General features: G+C 33.9%; 1 protein-coding gene across 1 annotated transcript; it reads right to left on the bottom strand.

Annotated features, from left to right (window-relative positions):
* Positions 1-2,794: 2,794 nt before the first annotated feature.
* spen (split ends) lies at positions 2,795-15,770 on the bottom strand. Its single transcript, XM_040721969.2, has 7 exons — positions 14,602-15,770; positions 13,350-14,260; positions 13,064-13,286; positions 12,572-13,007; positions 12,349-12,506; positions 9,922-9,990; positions 2,795-9,866 (listed from the first exon to the last, which is right to left on the bottom strand). The coding sequence occupies exons 1-7, from the start codon at positions 14,682-14,684 to the stop codon at positions 2,957-2,959; spliced, it is 8,790 nt and encodes a 2,929-aa protein (XP_040577903.1). The 5' UTR covers positions 14,685-15,770; the 3' UTR covers positions 2,795-2,956.
* Positions 15,771-16,552: the final 782 nt, after the last annotated feature.

Below are 16,552 nucleotides of genomic sequence, written 5' to 3'. Positions count from 1 at the left end.
AAGTTTTTCCAGTATACTTTTCAATAAACTTGGAGAAATTGGGATGATCCAGAACATTTAAAGGGAGGTTGAACGACACAAATAACTTTGCCACGTCCAAATTGAATGATGAACTGCTGAATTCTACTTTGTCTCCTTGAGTATTGTGTTTCTTGAAAACTTTTAAGTTGTTGATGTGATGGGAGGTTTTTGGAGAGGCGGATTACTTGCCATAAAGAACAAAAAGGGCACGAGAAACTGCAAAAATGGTAAGATATACTTTTATTTTCAAAATCCTAATTCCACACATCAGTACCTCCGTTTATAGAAATCCAGAAAAAAGGCACATTTTCTTCAGCATGATGATGATGCACGTGACGGAGCAGTAAGGGGAAATTGCATTGCTAATGATTAGTACAATACTGAGGATAATTTGTTTAGAAGATGCAAGGGTACCAAAGTATTGTATTCCTTTTTTTGTATAATCTCTTCCAACCAATCAAATTCGTTCTTTTTCAACAGTTCCAACAACTCTACTCATAGATAAGGTTGATAATTTTGCTAAAAATACAAAAGCGTGTGAAGGGAAGAAATACTTATAGCATCATTGATTAAATAATATAAAACTTCTTCTATCAAGAACAATATCATTCCCGCCTTTATTATTCAATATTAATATAATATTAGATGCTGATAGTCGATAGAGAACTGAATAAAATGCCTAAAATAACGTTGCCTTCTGTCTGGATTTCTGGAAATAGAGGCCTGGGAATTTGGAAAATACTTTCCGGATGAGAAACAAATGACTTGTTGGATTTGTCGATATAAATGTGCATTTTGTTCCCTGTCTAGAATTACACGCCACTCATTATCCTCATCTCATATCAAGAGCATGGATATTCACCTAAAAAATCAAGTTAATGATGAATACATCAAGTCAAACTTTAACTCTGATCTCACAAAGATGCTTATTGCATGTAATATAACCTTATCCATTGCTAATCATCTACGTTCAATGATGGAGAAATACATGGGTAAATTCTTCCCTTCCCGAGGAGCCATCATTAATTAATGGAGGATGTTGGTAATGATGTCATTTATAGAAATACCCCCATTGTAAATTGTGAAGTTAGGATAATTTTCAGAATGTTTAGAGTCATCCACACCAAATTACGAAATGAAACTCTTGAATTTTGTACCATCTAACAGTAAGGATTTTTTTATTATCTAATCATAAAATATGATCCTATTTTAGCTAAAATTATCAAGAATTATGATACACAACTTATTAAATGGCCAAAACAAGTGCTTAAATGGTAACAACAATGGGGTTGATAATTTTGGATGGTTCGCAACTAGTTTGTCTCACACGAGTTTCTTCACATAAAGACACGGGTATGATCATTAGGTTTTCCAATATTACAAAATCAATAAATATTTCTTTTTATCACTTAATAATTAGCTATGGTCCATAAGCTCCAAGAAATGGTGTTCAGGAAACTCATAAAAGGCAAAAACAACTGCTTAAATGTTCACAACAACGGAGGTAGTTACATTGGGTGTAGCATTATAATTAGCAATTGTAAGTATCTTTCATGATAATATTATGATGTTATACAAGCATAAATAACGGGGGGTGATCTTTTTGATGCCCTTAATAAGGAGTAATATCACCGGACATTACTACATGCTTAATTTTTGCACTAGAATCTTTACGATGGATTTAATTCTAACCTTTTTTGATTAGTACATTTATTGTCTAATCTATCCTTAATCCTTATATAATTTCCTAACGTTGTTTTTTTTTTCTTGAAGATGAAGCAAATACTTAAGTTATTTAAAAAAAGAGAGGTTTTGTCAAAAGATCCTCCAAATATAGAAGGAGCTATTCCAATAAAAATGGATTGAATGATAATTATACAAAAAAGGAAGAATAAATGCGTACTAAATTGTGAGTATGCACTTCAGTGAACGCACCTTTTGACATATCAATATCAGATTCCAGTAATTGGAATAAAACAATTAATGCATTAATAAGAGTCAAGCGGTTAGCTTTAAAGATGACAGAACCGAGAAGGGGAAGATTTCAAAAGCCAAATTCAAAAAGTTTCATTACCATTACAACTAAAAAATACACCGGATTTTCATTACTGATTAATGCTTTAATTACGATTTAAGAATGTGTGAAGAAAAAACTAAGTATACCCAAAATTAGACTATCGTGTAATCGGGCTTTCAAGAATTTTCAATTTTATGACATCATTATTAAAAAACGTGGTGGTAGTCAAACATCAGTCGTATACACATTATGGTTTAACCTTGAGTATATCGATTCGAATAGGAAAAACGATTGATCGGTGTGCCCTTTCGTTTTTGTAAATTATTTAATAAGTCGTAGGGGTAATTATACCTGCCTCAAAAAATTAATTCACACGAACTTTAAGTGTAAATTTATTTAAAATTCATAACAAAATTGATGTAAATGAATTTAAATGCAAAATTTTCCCTGCACTATTTTAAGAGTAGGGTCTCCTCTTTATTGCAGTATTTCTTTTTATCGACCCAAAATCATTAAACAGGCAGCTCATATTAACAGTAGTCTTAATTCATTAATACCTTGTCTCATTCCCGCCTTCTACTTGCACTTTTACAAAATCCCATTTTTAGTTATGATTTACCGAATAAACCGTCACCAATTTAAAGCACTAATGTTTGGAGTATAGAGACATGTATAATTTCAAAATTGAATATTACATTAGAAAGCAAGTGTTTTTTGTTTTTGTTTTTGTTTTTTTACAAAATAACGAACAAAACATTGATTTGATGATTTATAGAAGTTCATAATACATAAATAATTTTATCACACAGCCAGATATATATAAATAAATATATATAAAACAATAAATCATGCTAAGATGCGAAACAAATAAGAACCAAAGAAAGCAAAAATAATAGAACAGTGTTTATAAAAATAACATCACTTATTGTCGAAGACGGTTGCGATAATAATAACCATGTGTTCTATTTCTGCCACACGAGCTAATAAGTCTGGTGCAATTCCTCCCATAGTTTTGTTCGCAAAATCACAAGATGGAAACACATGAACCACATAGGCAGATTGCGTTTCACCATCATTAGATATATTAACTATACCAGCCGCAGATTTGAGCTGCAAATAGGTAATGAGATGATTGCGTAACTGCCTGGATTGTAGTTCAACATCATGTGCATCTTTTCCACACGGAAGAGCCAGTAGAATACAATGTTCTTGAGGTAAACACATTTTTCTCGAAACACCATCAAGTTGAGATGCTTCGAGACGCATTCTTTGTCCTATTCGTAGTAAAGGCATTTGCAACTCGCCATCCTTGATAGGAGGTGGAGGAAGTGATGAACGAGCTAAATCCTTACATCCAGATACGTAATGAAATTGAACTGTGGCACTGTCATTTTTTAACCCAAGAAAGCCCTGCCAAACGACAGGGTAATCTTCTAAATTAGGGAATGTAAACTCAGGAATAGGTAATGATGTTTTTGGATTATCAGACTGAGAAGTAATGTACCCAGGTGGGTACAAATATGGATTTGTGGAGTTTAAACGATTAAGCACTGGAAGTACAACAGGGGAATCACAACTTGAATTTGAGACAAAACTTTCAGATGGAAGAGACAGAGAAGATCGATGTTGAACGTGCTCAGTGAGTATCACATCATTTGTTGAGGTTTGTTGTCTTACAGACTTCATTCTATCTTGCAATACCGTAGACGCTAAGCTCATTGCGACGTGTTCCGGATGACCTTTTGACATCATATGCTGATAAATCAAGTTCAACTCTTGATTTATAACAGCTTCTTGTTGAACGCGGATGATCTGATCAAATTCCTCTTTTGATTGTGGTTTGGAATATCGAGGAATGGAAGAAAGAGCTTCCACGGCAATTCTTTCTTTCTTGTCCAACTCTACTTCCCTAGGCTTTAGCGAGACGACATGTACATTGTCACTAGTTTCGGGCAACTTGAAAGGAACTGGAACTTGAGGTAACCTTGGCAAAGGAAGCGTTCTTTTATCAGTTATACAATGGGTATCTGTATTCAGAGGTAAGGGTTGATTGGGTAGAAGTGAAACAACTGACGATGGTACATTAGAACTCGAGGAGCCCGTAAGTTTAACGTTATTTGCTTCCAAATGTGGAATCGGATTAAACGAATGATTTATATTATTAGTCGGTGATAAAACAGGATGAATCTGAATGGAAGGAGAAACCTTAGGAAAGAGCCTTGGAGTCAGAACAGTTGGAACTCCAGGTATCATATTCGAAGATGAATTTATAGCAGTTGGTCTATTGGCAATTTGAACTGGTATGTATTTGCCCTCATCAGACTGTTTCATGACATGTAAGTAACCAGTTTCGGGATCAACTAAGTTAATATTATCTTTCTTAAGTTCAAGGAAATCCTTCCCAGAAGGAATGTTTCTGATACTTTCCTCTTTATGTTGGATCTCATCCAAACCATTTTTAACTTTAATACTGTCATCTTTAATATTTCCACAACTACTGCAGTCAATTTTATCTTCATCGTTTCTTAACATCGTTGGCATAATTACAAGCGATGAAGAACAAGAAGTATTTAACTTATCGGATGATTGAGTGATACACAAGTTGGTTTTTTGAGATTGTTTTTTACAAAGTCCAGTTGCAGTAGTAGGTGTAATTGTAAGGGACGGTGGCGTATTAATAACAGGCGCCGTTTTACTATTGCATAAGTCAGTCTCCAGAATAGAAAGTGTTTCTTCATCATCAGGCCAGTCAAATATGTCTAATGAAGCTTTAGATGTAACAGGTTGAGGAGAAATATTTTCAGCGCCTTCTAAAGTAGATTTTTTACACCCGAACTTTTTAGAGTAACCGCCTTTAGAACCATGACTTTTAGGTGAAGTACTACATTGATTTATCTTCTTAACCTCAACACTAATATCATGATTTTCATGAGATGTAAGGAAACTAGATTCTCTAGCTTTTAATGAGCTTTCCATTTGAAACTCTGAGGATATGATAGACTTATCAGGAGGCACTGGCACAGTTTCATTCAATCCAATTTCAGAAGCCTTGTCTATGCCTATTTCTACAGAAACCTTTGAGTTTCCTATATCCAATTCTGAGGTCAATTTTTCCGAACTGATAGTACACTCGTTGAATTTTGATCGATCTCCAAACTTGGGAAGTAGTGAGAATGATTTATTATCCGAGTTGCTGTTGTTGTTGATGCAACGCCAATCACCTTTATCACCAATTAAATACTCAGAAACTTTTAAATCTGAAAGTTGCGGTGAAACGTAAGGCAAAGAAGGATCTTTTACATCATTTGTTTGAACTAAGCCGAACTTCTCATTACTCTCCTCTTGTTGGGTAATTCGTTGTGCAGAAGGAACGTTATGATTTTCTTCAGATGCAGTAAGGTCAGCTACAGCTATAGCAGCTTCATCGATTTCTTCATCGAAAATACCCGCCACCGCCGAACGAGTTTCAATTTCATTAGTCTGTTCATGATTATTTTGATTAGTCGAAGACTCTGTTGCATGTACTCCCTTATCTTCATCAAATATATTTTCATCTTCAAAAGATTCCCCCAACAGAGCTTTGACAGCTTGATCCGTCTCTTCAACAGATATAATAGACCTTTTATTATTAATTGAGTCAGGTTCAGTTGGTGGAGTAGAACGCTCCTTAGATATAATCAGCTCATCTTGTTCAGACCTTTCTAAAACACTGTCTTCATTAGACAATTTATTTTTATTCTTACCCAATAACTCAACATGTTTTTCAATAGAAACACTAGAAGATAAAGATGTTGATTTATCAACAATTAGGAGATGAGACTCTTTGTTGATATCTGACAGCAATCCATCTTTTTTCGACTGGGAAGATTCTCCTTTTAATAAATTTTCCGATTTGATACTTGACCTCTGAGATGACAATTCATACAGACTGCGATGTTTCTTTTCTTTTCTTTTCTTCTTTTTATGCGAAGATAAAACTGAAGAACTAAGTAATGCTTCACTTCGCTTAGACTTTTTTGAAATGCTTAACAATTGATCGCAGTCACTTTCAGAAAGTTTTGTTTCTGAATAATTCTTATTATCTTTGCTGATGATTTTATTGTTATGTTTTTCATCATCCTCAGAGCTCCCAAATATTTTTATCATCTTCTTATCCAGTTCTGTGCGACCTTTTTCAGTCTTAACTGTCTTAAATGTGTGGGTTTTAATGTGACTATCTTTTTTATCTTTCTTGAAATCTGTAGACCTCCTTGATAGGGAAGTTTCTATCTCAATAGATGATTCAATTTTTTTAAACCTCTTTTTACTAACTGTCTCATTCGAATTGTTAGACGAGTTATTTGCTTCTTGTTTAAGTGTTTCGTTTTCAGATCCTGAAAAAACGTCACTTTCCCTCTGACAGCCACCGGACATTGAGGCCCGAGTTATTTTTTTGATCGATTTGCTATAAGTGGAAAATTTAGCAGATGAATTTTTTTTTACAGTCTCTTCTTTCCCGAATACATCAGAATCCGAGGAATCAATTGAGGTATTTTTTTTCAATGTCCTCTTCTTGTTTATTTTATTATCTTGGTTGAAAGGAGGATATAAATTTTGAATACACCTTTCAGAATTACTTTCATCGGAATCGGAATCTAGAGAAGCAGGAATTCTCTTCTTTCTCTTTTTCTTCTTCTTAAATGAGAGGATTTCTTTTACGTTACCGGAATCAGACTCCCTACGATTATCTTTAAGCTCTTCCTCGCTAGACACAGCACATAAGATATGCAGATCGTCAGATGAACTAGATAAGATGACAGAGACTTTTTTTTTAATTTTTTGCTGATCATCGTCTGAGTCAGAATTCGCCCCTTCACTTTGGTCTGTCTCATCATCAGACTGTTTTTTAATCTTCTGAATCCGTTTCTTTTTCAATTTACTAAATTTGGCCAGGAGAGCTTCTTGCTGTTTTCTGGTCTCCTCGGCGTCATTTCTTTTAACAACACAACTTCTTCGGGCTTTCACTTTATCATACATTGAAAAATAAACTGGATTATTCAGATCTATGACAGGGTCATCAAAAATTGAAAATTTTTTGGGCTCATTATCATTGTCTTGCTCATCGTCAGAAACTAATCCCTCGCTTGAAGTATGACGCTTTTTATCCTTTTTAATTGAATTTACAGATGACACTGGATCATTCTTTTTAGAGGAATTACAAGACGACTTAATTTTCATTTTATTTTTAATATGAGATGAATGCTTTCGAATCTTTGAGGAAGAATCAGAATATTTTTCATGAGGCCTTTTTTTCGGTTTTAAGTGATAATCATTAATTGAACTGCATACCAATTTATCTTTAGAAATGACAGACTCTTGGTTTTTGTCTTTTTTGCGCTTTTTACATTCATATTTGAACGATTTTAACGGACTCTTCATTTTTTCAAATTCACATAACTTATTATCTGAAGAATGTTTTCCAATAATTTCAGCTGTTTTCCTTTCCTTCTTGGGTATTCTTGGAATCCGACCTAGCTTTACTATGCTTAATGATTCATTAGATGGTGTTATATTCACGTCACTTTTCTTTTCATGGTCAGGTTTTGAAACTTTGGAGATAGATGATATTTCGTCATAATTTGACGACGAAAGTCTTCTTTTCTTAGAAGATATAGAATCAGATTTTCTATCCGAAACAATTGCAATCTCTTTTTTTAAAACTTCTTTTTTAAACACAGTGTCTGATGCTGTTAACACATCCTTCCACTCAGATATTCTTTGCTGCTTTTCTTTAAATTTTTTGGCAACATCTTTAGAAAGGTTGTTCTTACGAATTATATCATCCTTCAAAGACGATTTAAGTCTTTCTTTTTGCTTACTTGATGAAAATTTACACATAGGAGAAAACATTGTAACATTGTCGATAATCTTGTAATTTTTACCATTGTTTTTATCCAAGTAAGTAGTTGAAGACACAGTGCCCGATTCATCAACAGACTCCTCAGGGGATACAGTAGATGATATTTCCGGTACACTTGTACTCACATGAGATTCACTAGATAAAGAATTTACTTGATGTGAAAGGATATTACTACTAGACTCACACTTCGGCGAAGACGTGGTTGAACTAGCTTCGCCTTTTTCAATTTTGTTACAGTTAACTGCCACGGAATTTAATTGTTGCTTTACTTGTGAAGGCACAATAACCGGAATAGTGACAACAGAAGAACTTTTAAAAGTAGGTGTAACGGTGGCTGAGGGTTTAGTTGAGATCATTTGTCTTTTATCGACGAGTGGTTTAATCGGATTGGTTGTAGTGGATGTCCCGGCAACAGAAGGTAAGGGAGGAATAGAAGGTGTCTGCATTATTGTCACAATTGGTACACCACTATTAGCTGGCATAGTAGGTATTTCCCTCGGTAGCAAGGAAGAAAAGTCTGACGACGCTACTGAAGTTATTACAGGCTTATCAGGCAACGTGGAAATATTATTATAATTATTTACATACTTGGTGCTCCTGGAAAAAGAATTACCAACAAAATTACTGGTGTGACCACCAGCTATAGAATTAGTATAAGAGGAATCACAGGTTGAAACTATTTCTTCGTGAGTTTTTCGACATTCCAGCCTTTTGGAGTCTTCGTCAAATACACTTTTTCTAGATAAGAGTATCTGAACGATAGCAGAGGGCTGAGCAGGTTTGAGATCCAAATTATATTTATTAGATGAATTAATAACAGTAGGATGGTTTGGTAATGACTGAGAAATTAAAGGCGATAAAGCTTGAGAGCCTATAATACTAACATTAGACGGGGATACGGCCCCTTTAGTAGATCCACTCCATTTTTGATATTTCTCATCAAGATCTCTTATTCTTTCTTCCAATGACCGTAAGTCAGTACCAACCTCCTTCTCAGAGTCGAGGTCTGAGTCAACATTGGGAGATTTAATAGCAGGTATTAGACGTGGATCTGATGGCTTATCAAGAGCTAGATTGCTGTTACAGATAACCATTTTTGGCGACAGGGATTTCAGTCGTAGATCACGCTCAGACGTTTCTGACGTTGTCGTAGATTGATTACCGCAGATATGAATAATGGAATTACTGTTACTACCAGTACTCTTTGGACTCAGTACATCATGGGCAAAGCGTGGAAGCGGGAGATGCATGGGCTCAGCACTACGTAGATGAGATGACAATCTAACAGGAGCTTCATTGTTCAAGTTTTCTGGTTTTTCATCGCATAAAGGAGTTCCTGGACGAGAAGAATCTCCTAAATCAGAATCATTTTCATTCTTGATAGAAGACGAGTCAGCAGAAGAACTTAACCTTCTACTATTCAGAGACGTTTTCTTATCTATATTAAAAACAGATAGGTCTAGGCTTCGAGTTGAATCAGATGATAGCCTTCTTAGTTCTGCTAGTTTAATTCTACGATTTGAAGGTTCAACAAGAATGTTGGAGGATGAACTATCAATAGAACATAAGTCTTCAGAAATACTAAAATCACATTTTTTCTTCTCCTTTTCATCGTCAGAAGTGAGTTTATTACGTCGAGGGTCTAGCAATCGTTTAGATGATACATCACAACGATGACGAGTTTTACGATTAAGGGAATCGCGTAAATCTCTTTCATCAATTAACCTCGGAGGTGATATTGCCGTAGTAAGAGGTTTATATCGTTTTGTTGTGATTGCTGAAGAATCTATATTACTAAGGGACTTGTTCTCTGAATAATTTCGTTGATAATTACGTTGTTTTTCAAATTCGTAATTATTAACTCTGTCATTTTGGAAACGTTTTAACTCTTCCTCATAATCATTCGTTCTTGGAGTATAGTCTTCATACCTATCAATATTTAAAATAAATAAATACACACTCGTAAAAAATTAATATTATCAACCTTTTAGTTCTACATGTAGGCGCATCCATAGAACGATACTCTATTTTCCGTCCAAACTTTCCATCAACTCTGTAAAAACAGGAAATTTGAAAACAAATATACATTAATAACATAAGATATGCCGAATATTATATATATATAGAATGTTGGATCGGTAACTCAATCAATAAAAGAAGTGCAGTAGTAAAAATATAGAATTATGAGTAATGGCGTGATTTAAAAAATCATAACTTAATTTATCTCAACTTAAATCATAGTTAATCGTACATACCCTTGTATAGTAAAATAGAATAAATTAATGCCTTAAAATAAATTAGAGAAACGAAGACCACCTGATCAATCTTAGTACAACATAGTAGTTGTACCGAAATATTACTCCATAAGTCATAGCTAACTACACAGCCTCCTTGAATTCACCTTTTTAACTGAATCAATAGGATCAATTCTTGGAAAGGAAAAAAAAAAAAAAAGAAGTTACACACGACACAAGGGAAATGACTAAATATTATAAATTGATGTAATGCAATAGAATGACAAAATGCATAGATATAGCAATACTCTGTCGAAAAGTAATTAAACAGTTCTATAAAGATACATATATTATTTAATATCGATTTTTTTAAGATTTAATTTTTTAAATGATAAATTAGATTTTAAAACTTATGCATATAAGATTATGTATTTTAAAATATAGTTTGTATAAACATTTTATTCTTTCAATATATTAAGCATTTCTTACTATTATTTTCCCTCATAGTAAAAATAATATATTTAATAGTACATTATTTAACAAGTATTGTATGAAATCTATCTTTTGACTATATTAATTAAGCTACGATTTTCATAAATTATACTACCAATCCTAATTCCATGACTATATCATACTACATTATTTTTATAAAGAGTCCTAATTTAAGATGGTTTTAATTTCCAAAAAAAATCTAACGCCAACCTTGAGATTTTTATTTTCAAAAACTAAAGTCATAGTTAACTTTAAAAAAAATATATTACTGAAGTTTTGTTTAGTTATTTGACAGCTTTTTAACGATATATTATATATGTCTATCATTGTGTGGGTTTATGATTTATAACTTCTCAAAAATTCATCGAAATTAGAATATCTTCATTTGTAAGACCTTTGAGTTGGATTGGGGTATGAATCCAACACATAATTTATGAGACTACATTCAATTATACCACTTATCAAATTTGAGTCAAATATGTTTTCTTGTAGAATGCCCCATATATACAATTAATTTATAGCAATTAAAATGCTTCAAACTCTAAAAATAGTTCTAATGGGTTTCATTAAAAAAATGATGTTTTTTTTTAAACCTTCATTTTGATTATATATTTGTTAATACAAATAATATGAAAAAACTAATGTGTGACAAAAGCATATAATTGATTAATGAAGATTATTTCTGAAAATGAAGATTATCTAATATAAATTTAGTTTAACTTAAAGTAATAAAACATTTTTATAGAAAATGGATTAAATTTGTGAATATTATTTGTTTCAAATATAGTTTATCACTCCCCTTTTACTTAAGGGGGCACTATAAACATTGAGAGTTCGGACATAATTATTGCTCTGAAACCAGAAAGTTATTACTAAGGAACGAAGTTTTGCAAATTATAAGACATCAATAATTGAAAAAAAATTAAAGTAAAGATGGATTCAATTGAAATAAATAAAAAATTACACAGATATAAGGAATATTTGACTTCTGTTTATAATATTTTAACATGTATTTATGAGAAAGATTTAAATCAATATTCTTCATATTTTTTTTTTATGTTGGTCAAATATATGTTGCACTACGACAAAAGTTGTTAATATTTCCTACAATGAAATGAAAAAAGGAAAAAACAATGAAATAATGTGTAAAAGTGATAAAAATATGGAAAAAAATACAAGAATTATTGACGTGAATGTTAGTACATACAGTACTACGGACATAAATGCAACTGTTTTGAATTATTTTTTTTGCTCCTCGTCGGGAGCTAAGTATAAAAGTTATGTTTTGATATCTTAATTTAATTTTTTCTTATAATTAATTAATATTCTAAAAAAGGAATGAATAATGCGTGAAGTAGTATTTCTAGACCTAAAATATTTAGACGCAATTTGAATTAATTTTTTCACTGAATTTCTGACTTTAACAAAACTTTATATTTGCAGGTGTATAAGGAAACGCTGGGTACTTTTATTAAATATTATTTAATCAGTTGGACTCTTAAAAAGTATTTCACTGATAAATTTAAATTGAGGCAAGAATTATCTGTTATTTTATTTCATGTAAAATATGAAATAGACATTGGAGACTGAGAGTTAAACTATCTCCCTATTGGTGTAACTAATGTATGGACAAATTTATAAAAATATTAAAACAAATGTTGTAGGATATTTATGAAAAAACAAACCTTTCTTCCTCTTCCCATGTTCTGGTTCTCATGCGGACGTCTTTACACTGTTCAAAAAATGCAGTTCTACATTCATGTGAAGCATAATCTGTTTGAATAGGTTTTCCTTTGAGAACTTTTCCGCGCATCTCAAGTAACCCTCTGTGAGCTTTAACCGCCTAAGGAACATAGGTTTCCATAAAAACATATTTAAAAAATAAAATAAAGTGGGAAGGGGGGATACCTGATCATAGTACACTAAGGCTGTTTTCCTAGTTTTGTCTATTAATATGTCTTGTATTTTCCCAAATTTACCGAATTCCGATAATAAAAGCTTTTCAGTGACACACTCGGCCAAATTGCACAGCCATACACATTTAGTTGGTGCAGATCTTCCAAATCCTAACTTCAATCTTATATTAACAGAAGAATCCAAGCACCAGTTGGCTCCATCGAGTTCTCTTATAGCTCTTACAACCGATGATGACTCCATATACTGGACATAGGCATATCCAGGTTTCTTAAGATCAATATCCAATACAGTGCCATAGTCTTTGAATTTATGATGTATATTGGACAATGTAACTTCCGATCTTGAGAGATTTCCAATATAAAGAACACGAGTAGCTTTAGGATGAAATTCATCAAGCTCGCCATCTGGTGGTCGATGATATATACGTCTATTAATTAAATATTGCTTTTTAAAAGAAAAAAATAATAAATGCAAATAACTCACTTATCTTCTATGAGCTCATCTCCTGCAAGAAATATTTCAGCCTCCAAATTTGCGTTGAAAAAATGCCTATTTCTAGTTTCATTTAAAGCTTCTGAAATGTCAGAGTATGAAGCAAAATATATAACAGCATAACGGCTAATTCGACCACTAGGTGACACTCTTACTGCTTTTACATTGGATATTTTGTTGTATTCATGAAATAGTGAATCTTGAAGTGTTAAATCTATAAATTAAAATAGGAAATTAACTTGTAAAATTAGTTATAGAATATATTAAGTGCAATTACCACTCAATCTGTTGGGAAGATTACGAAGAAGAATAGCAAAGCACGTTATATCATCTGATGATGATCCCCCTCCTGGCTGTCGACATAAAGAAGACCGCGAAGAAGATCGCGATGAAGAAGATGACGATGACCTTGAAGAGGATGATGTTGAACTATCTCGTGAACCAGAGTCTGAAGTATCAGATGATTCCGATGAGCGAGACTTTCTACAATATTTTTTTTTTGGTGGAGGAGGTGGAGGAGGAGTTGGAGGTGGGGGTGGTGGAGGTGGGCGCCGAGTGTTGACATGGCTACCCAGCAATCTCTTTTCCTCTTTCAAATATTGAGAAGAGCAAGTTGACGAAGAAGGGCCTGGCCCTGGACCACATCCTCCCGCTGACCCACTAGTCCAATAATGTCGATCTCCGTAGGAACAAGAAGTGGAGCTGGAGGAACCAGAGCTGGAAACTGTACTTAAGCGAGCTCCATAAGTAAGACTACGACGTCCACGAATGTAATCTTCTCCATAGCGACGGCTACCGGAGTAAAACTCACGCAGCATGAAGCCATGACTAGTCCGGCTCAATACTCCCACTCCGGAGCTGCCACCGGCTCCTACACTCCCAGTACTGGAGCCCAACACAGAGCCCGCTCCACTCTCATATACTTCCTCTCCCGCCAATGAGTGCAAGCGCACGGGCACACTCCCACGCTGCCCGCACGAGGGGTCGTAGTAGTCTGTGCGTAGCAGACGACCCTCCAAAGAGTGCTCCGACCGCACTGCATTCCCCGCACTCTTTATGTCCATGAAAGCCACCGTTGCAGCGCCCACTCCTCCAGCACCTGCAGGGCACCCGACAACTCCCACATCACCCTTCTCAATCCCATCCTTCTTGCTCCAAAGGATCTTCACACTCTGCACCGGTCCAAATCTGAAAAGAAAAACAAACAAGGTCAAGGTCAAATATCTGCCCTTGCGTGACGCATGCCCCTCGCCCCCAACAACAACCAACCCAACAAACAACCAAGCAAGCACCCAACAAACAAACAAAGACTTGTGAAGGGAGAAGAGTCCAAGAGTGAAGAGAAGGAGAGGGGAAAAGAGAGACACTGGGACACAGAAAGACAGAGAGAGAAAGAGAAAAGGACCTGGCGAGGCAAGGGAAGGCAGGGGAAGGAGGGGAGAGGGAGGCAAGACAAGCAACCCTCCCAGGGACCCCTCCGCTTCCACTTCGTCGGCTTTCACATTCTCCGATCTGGCAATTCAACATACCTTTGAAAATGATCCAGGATTGTCTCTTCTCGTATATTCTCAGGAAGGTTCCCGACCCACAAATGACGCGTCTCTCGTACCATTTCTTCATTTCTACTCTATAACACCACACTCACATAACTCAATCTCCTCCATCAATTTTTATTCCTAGTCGTGTATTTATTCTCACTTCTCAGTAAATCACTTCACTACTATCTAATATAACACTCTTCTAAAAGATTCCAAACACAGGGTATTTCGAGGTAAATGAAGTCAGATGAAGCGAAGTGGAAGAAAATTTTTCTCATCTGAGTGGATATGGAAAGAAAGAGAAAAACGAAAGAAGAAGAAGAACAAAAAGGAAAGAAAAGAAAAGAAATGCAGTGCGACGCTTCTCTCGCGCTTTAACTGAGGGCATGCTGCGGCATAGTTATTTTTGTTTAACTTTGAGAGATATTCCAAGTTTATGTTTTCTTACGTAGAAAACATCCTAAGGTAAATTATAAATGCTGCGCAGTTATCCTCATAGAAACATCTTTCCCATTTAGATTTCTTTTGACCACTTCTTTCTCTAATCATTATTAATGATACAGGCAGATTAACACGTGGAATGACTTATTTTATTGCATTTCACTCATAGTCTTTATTAATAATATATTATTGATTATATTTACCCTAATCTATTATCCTCATAGATATTATATAACACGTATTTACCTCTATTGTATTGTGCAACCTTTCCTACGAAAAAGCCCAAAAAGGGATCATAATCAGTTTTTAGATGCCTTTTCTTCCGCACTATCGAACTATTAATATTATTCATGAATTGTTGAGAATTGTTAACAGCTTAAAATGATCTAATTTAACCAATCAACGCTCAGAAAACTTAGAAGAAAGTAAACTTCGACAGCTGACAATAAAATATACAATATTTTTCTGTTAACAAGGTAACTCCCAGATTGAGCGACGTAGTTTTCTTGAACATATATTTTTTTATTTTCTTAAGCTGTTTTCATTATTATTTCATTTTTTAGGAGATAACAAATACGCAGTGGTAGAGTTGTATTGCACAGGGGAACACCAAATTTCTACCAATGAAATCAAGGCAAGAATAAAATTTATCTTTCAGCCCAAAATCCAAAATTGATATAATTTTTTTTTCTGTGCGTCAGGTTTCAGAAATATTTGAGATTATAGTAATTATTATCGTTCAGATACATTTTTCATCATTAAGACAATCCCCAAATTGAAGTACGATGAATAAAACTGATGTAAAAAGGTATTTTATGATTATAAGTGTTTTTATTGATTCTGTATCTTCTTCTGAACTCGAGATATTTCTATTTTTAGGGTGAAAAATGATGAAAAACACTCCCAATACTCTAATTTAGACACCTATAACTAACGTTCATAATATTGTAGAGAAAAACGGGTGCAAGGAGAAGGGGGGAAAAATGCATATGGTATCATTGTTTAAAATACTGATGTGATTATCATCTGCCTGCTTTATTATGATTTTTGAGGGTATAACGAAAGTATTTATTAGCAAAATGTTTAATGAAGATTTCTACGTATATCAATTGACTTAGACGTTTTTGATCCGTTACAGTAGATTTGAAAACGTCACAATCTATGAAATTGTAATTCACTATGAACCTTATTCTCAGAATAATAGCTAATGAAACGACAGAGTAGAGTATTTCAAAATATATTTGAAGTTCCAAGTTTAAAAAAAAGGCTTTAATTAAATATAATCTACATACTAAAAAAATATACAATCATAAATTTATGTTAAATATACAAAATTAAACAATTGGAATCATATAACTAATAACAATAAATTATCTATACAGAATATTGAAATAATAGAATGATCCAAATAATAGTTTCTTGCTCTGACATCGGAATCCAGTTAAATATGTCATAACTTTAGGTTGCAAAACACAAGCGAGACGTGGAGTTTAATCAAAAA

This window comes from Lepeophtheirus salmonis, chromosome 12, assembly GCF_016086655.4.
Source record: "Lepeophtheirus salmonis chromosome 12, UVic_Lsal_1.4, whole genome shotgun sequence".
NCBI classification, from domain to species: Eukaryota; Metazoa; Arthropoda; class Copepoda; order Siphonostomatoida; family Caligidae; genus Lepeophtheirus; species Lepeophtheirus salmonis.
Note: the sequence above shows the minus strand (reverse complement) of the source record. Positions and strands in the feature narration are given on the sequence as shown.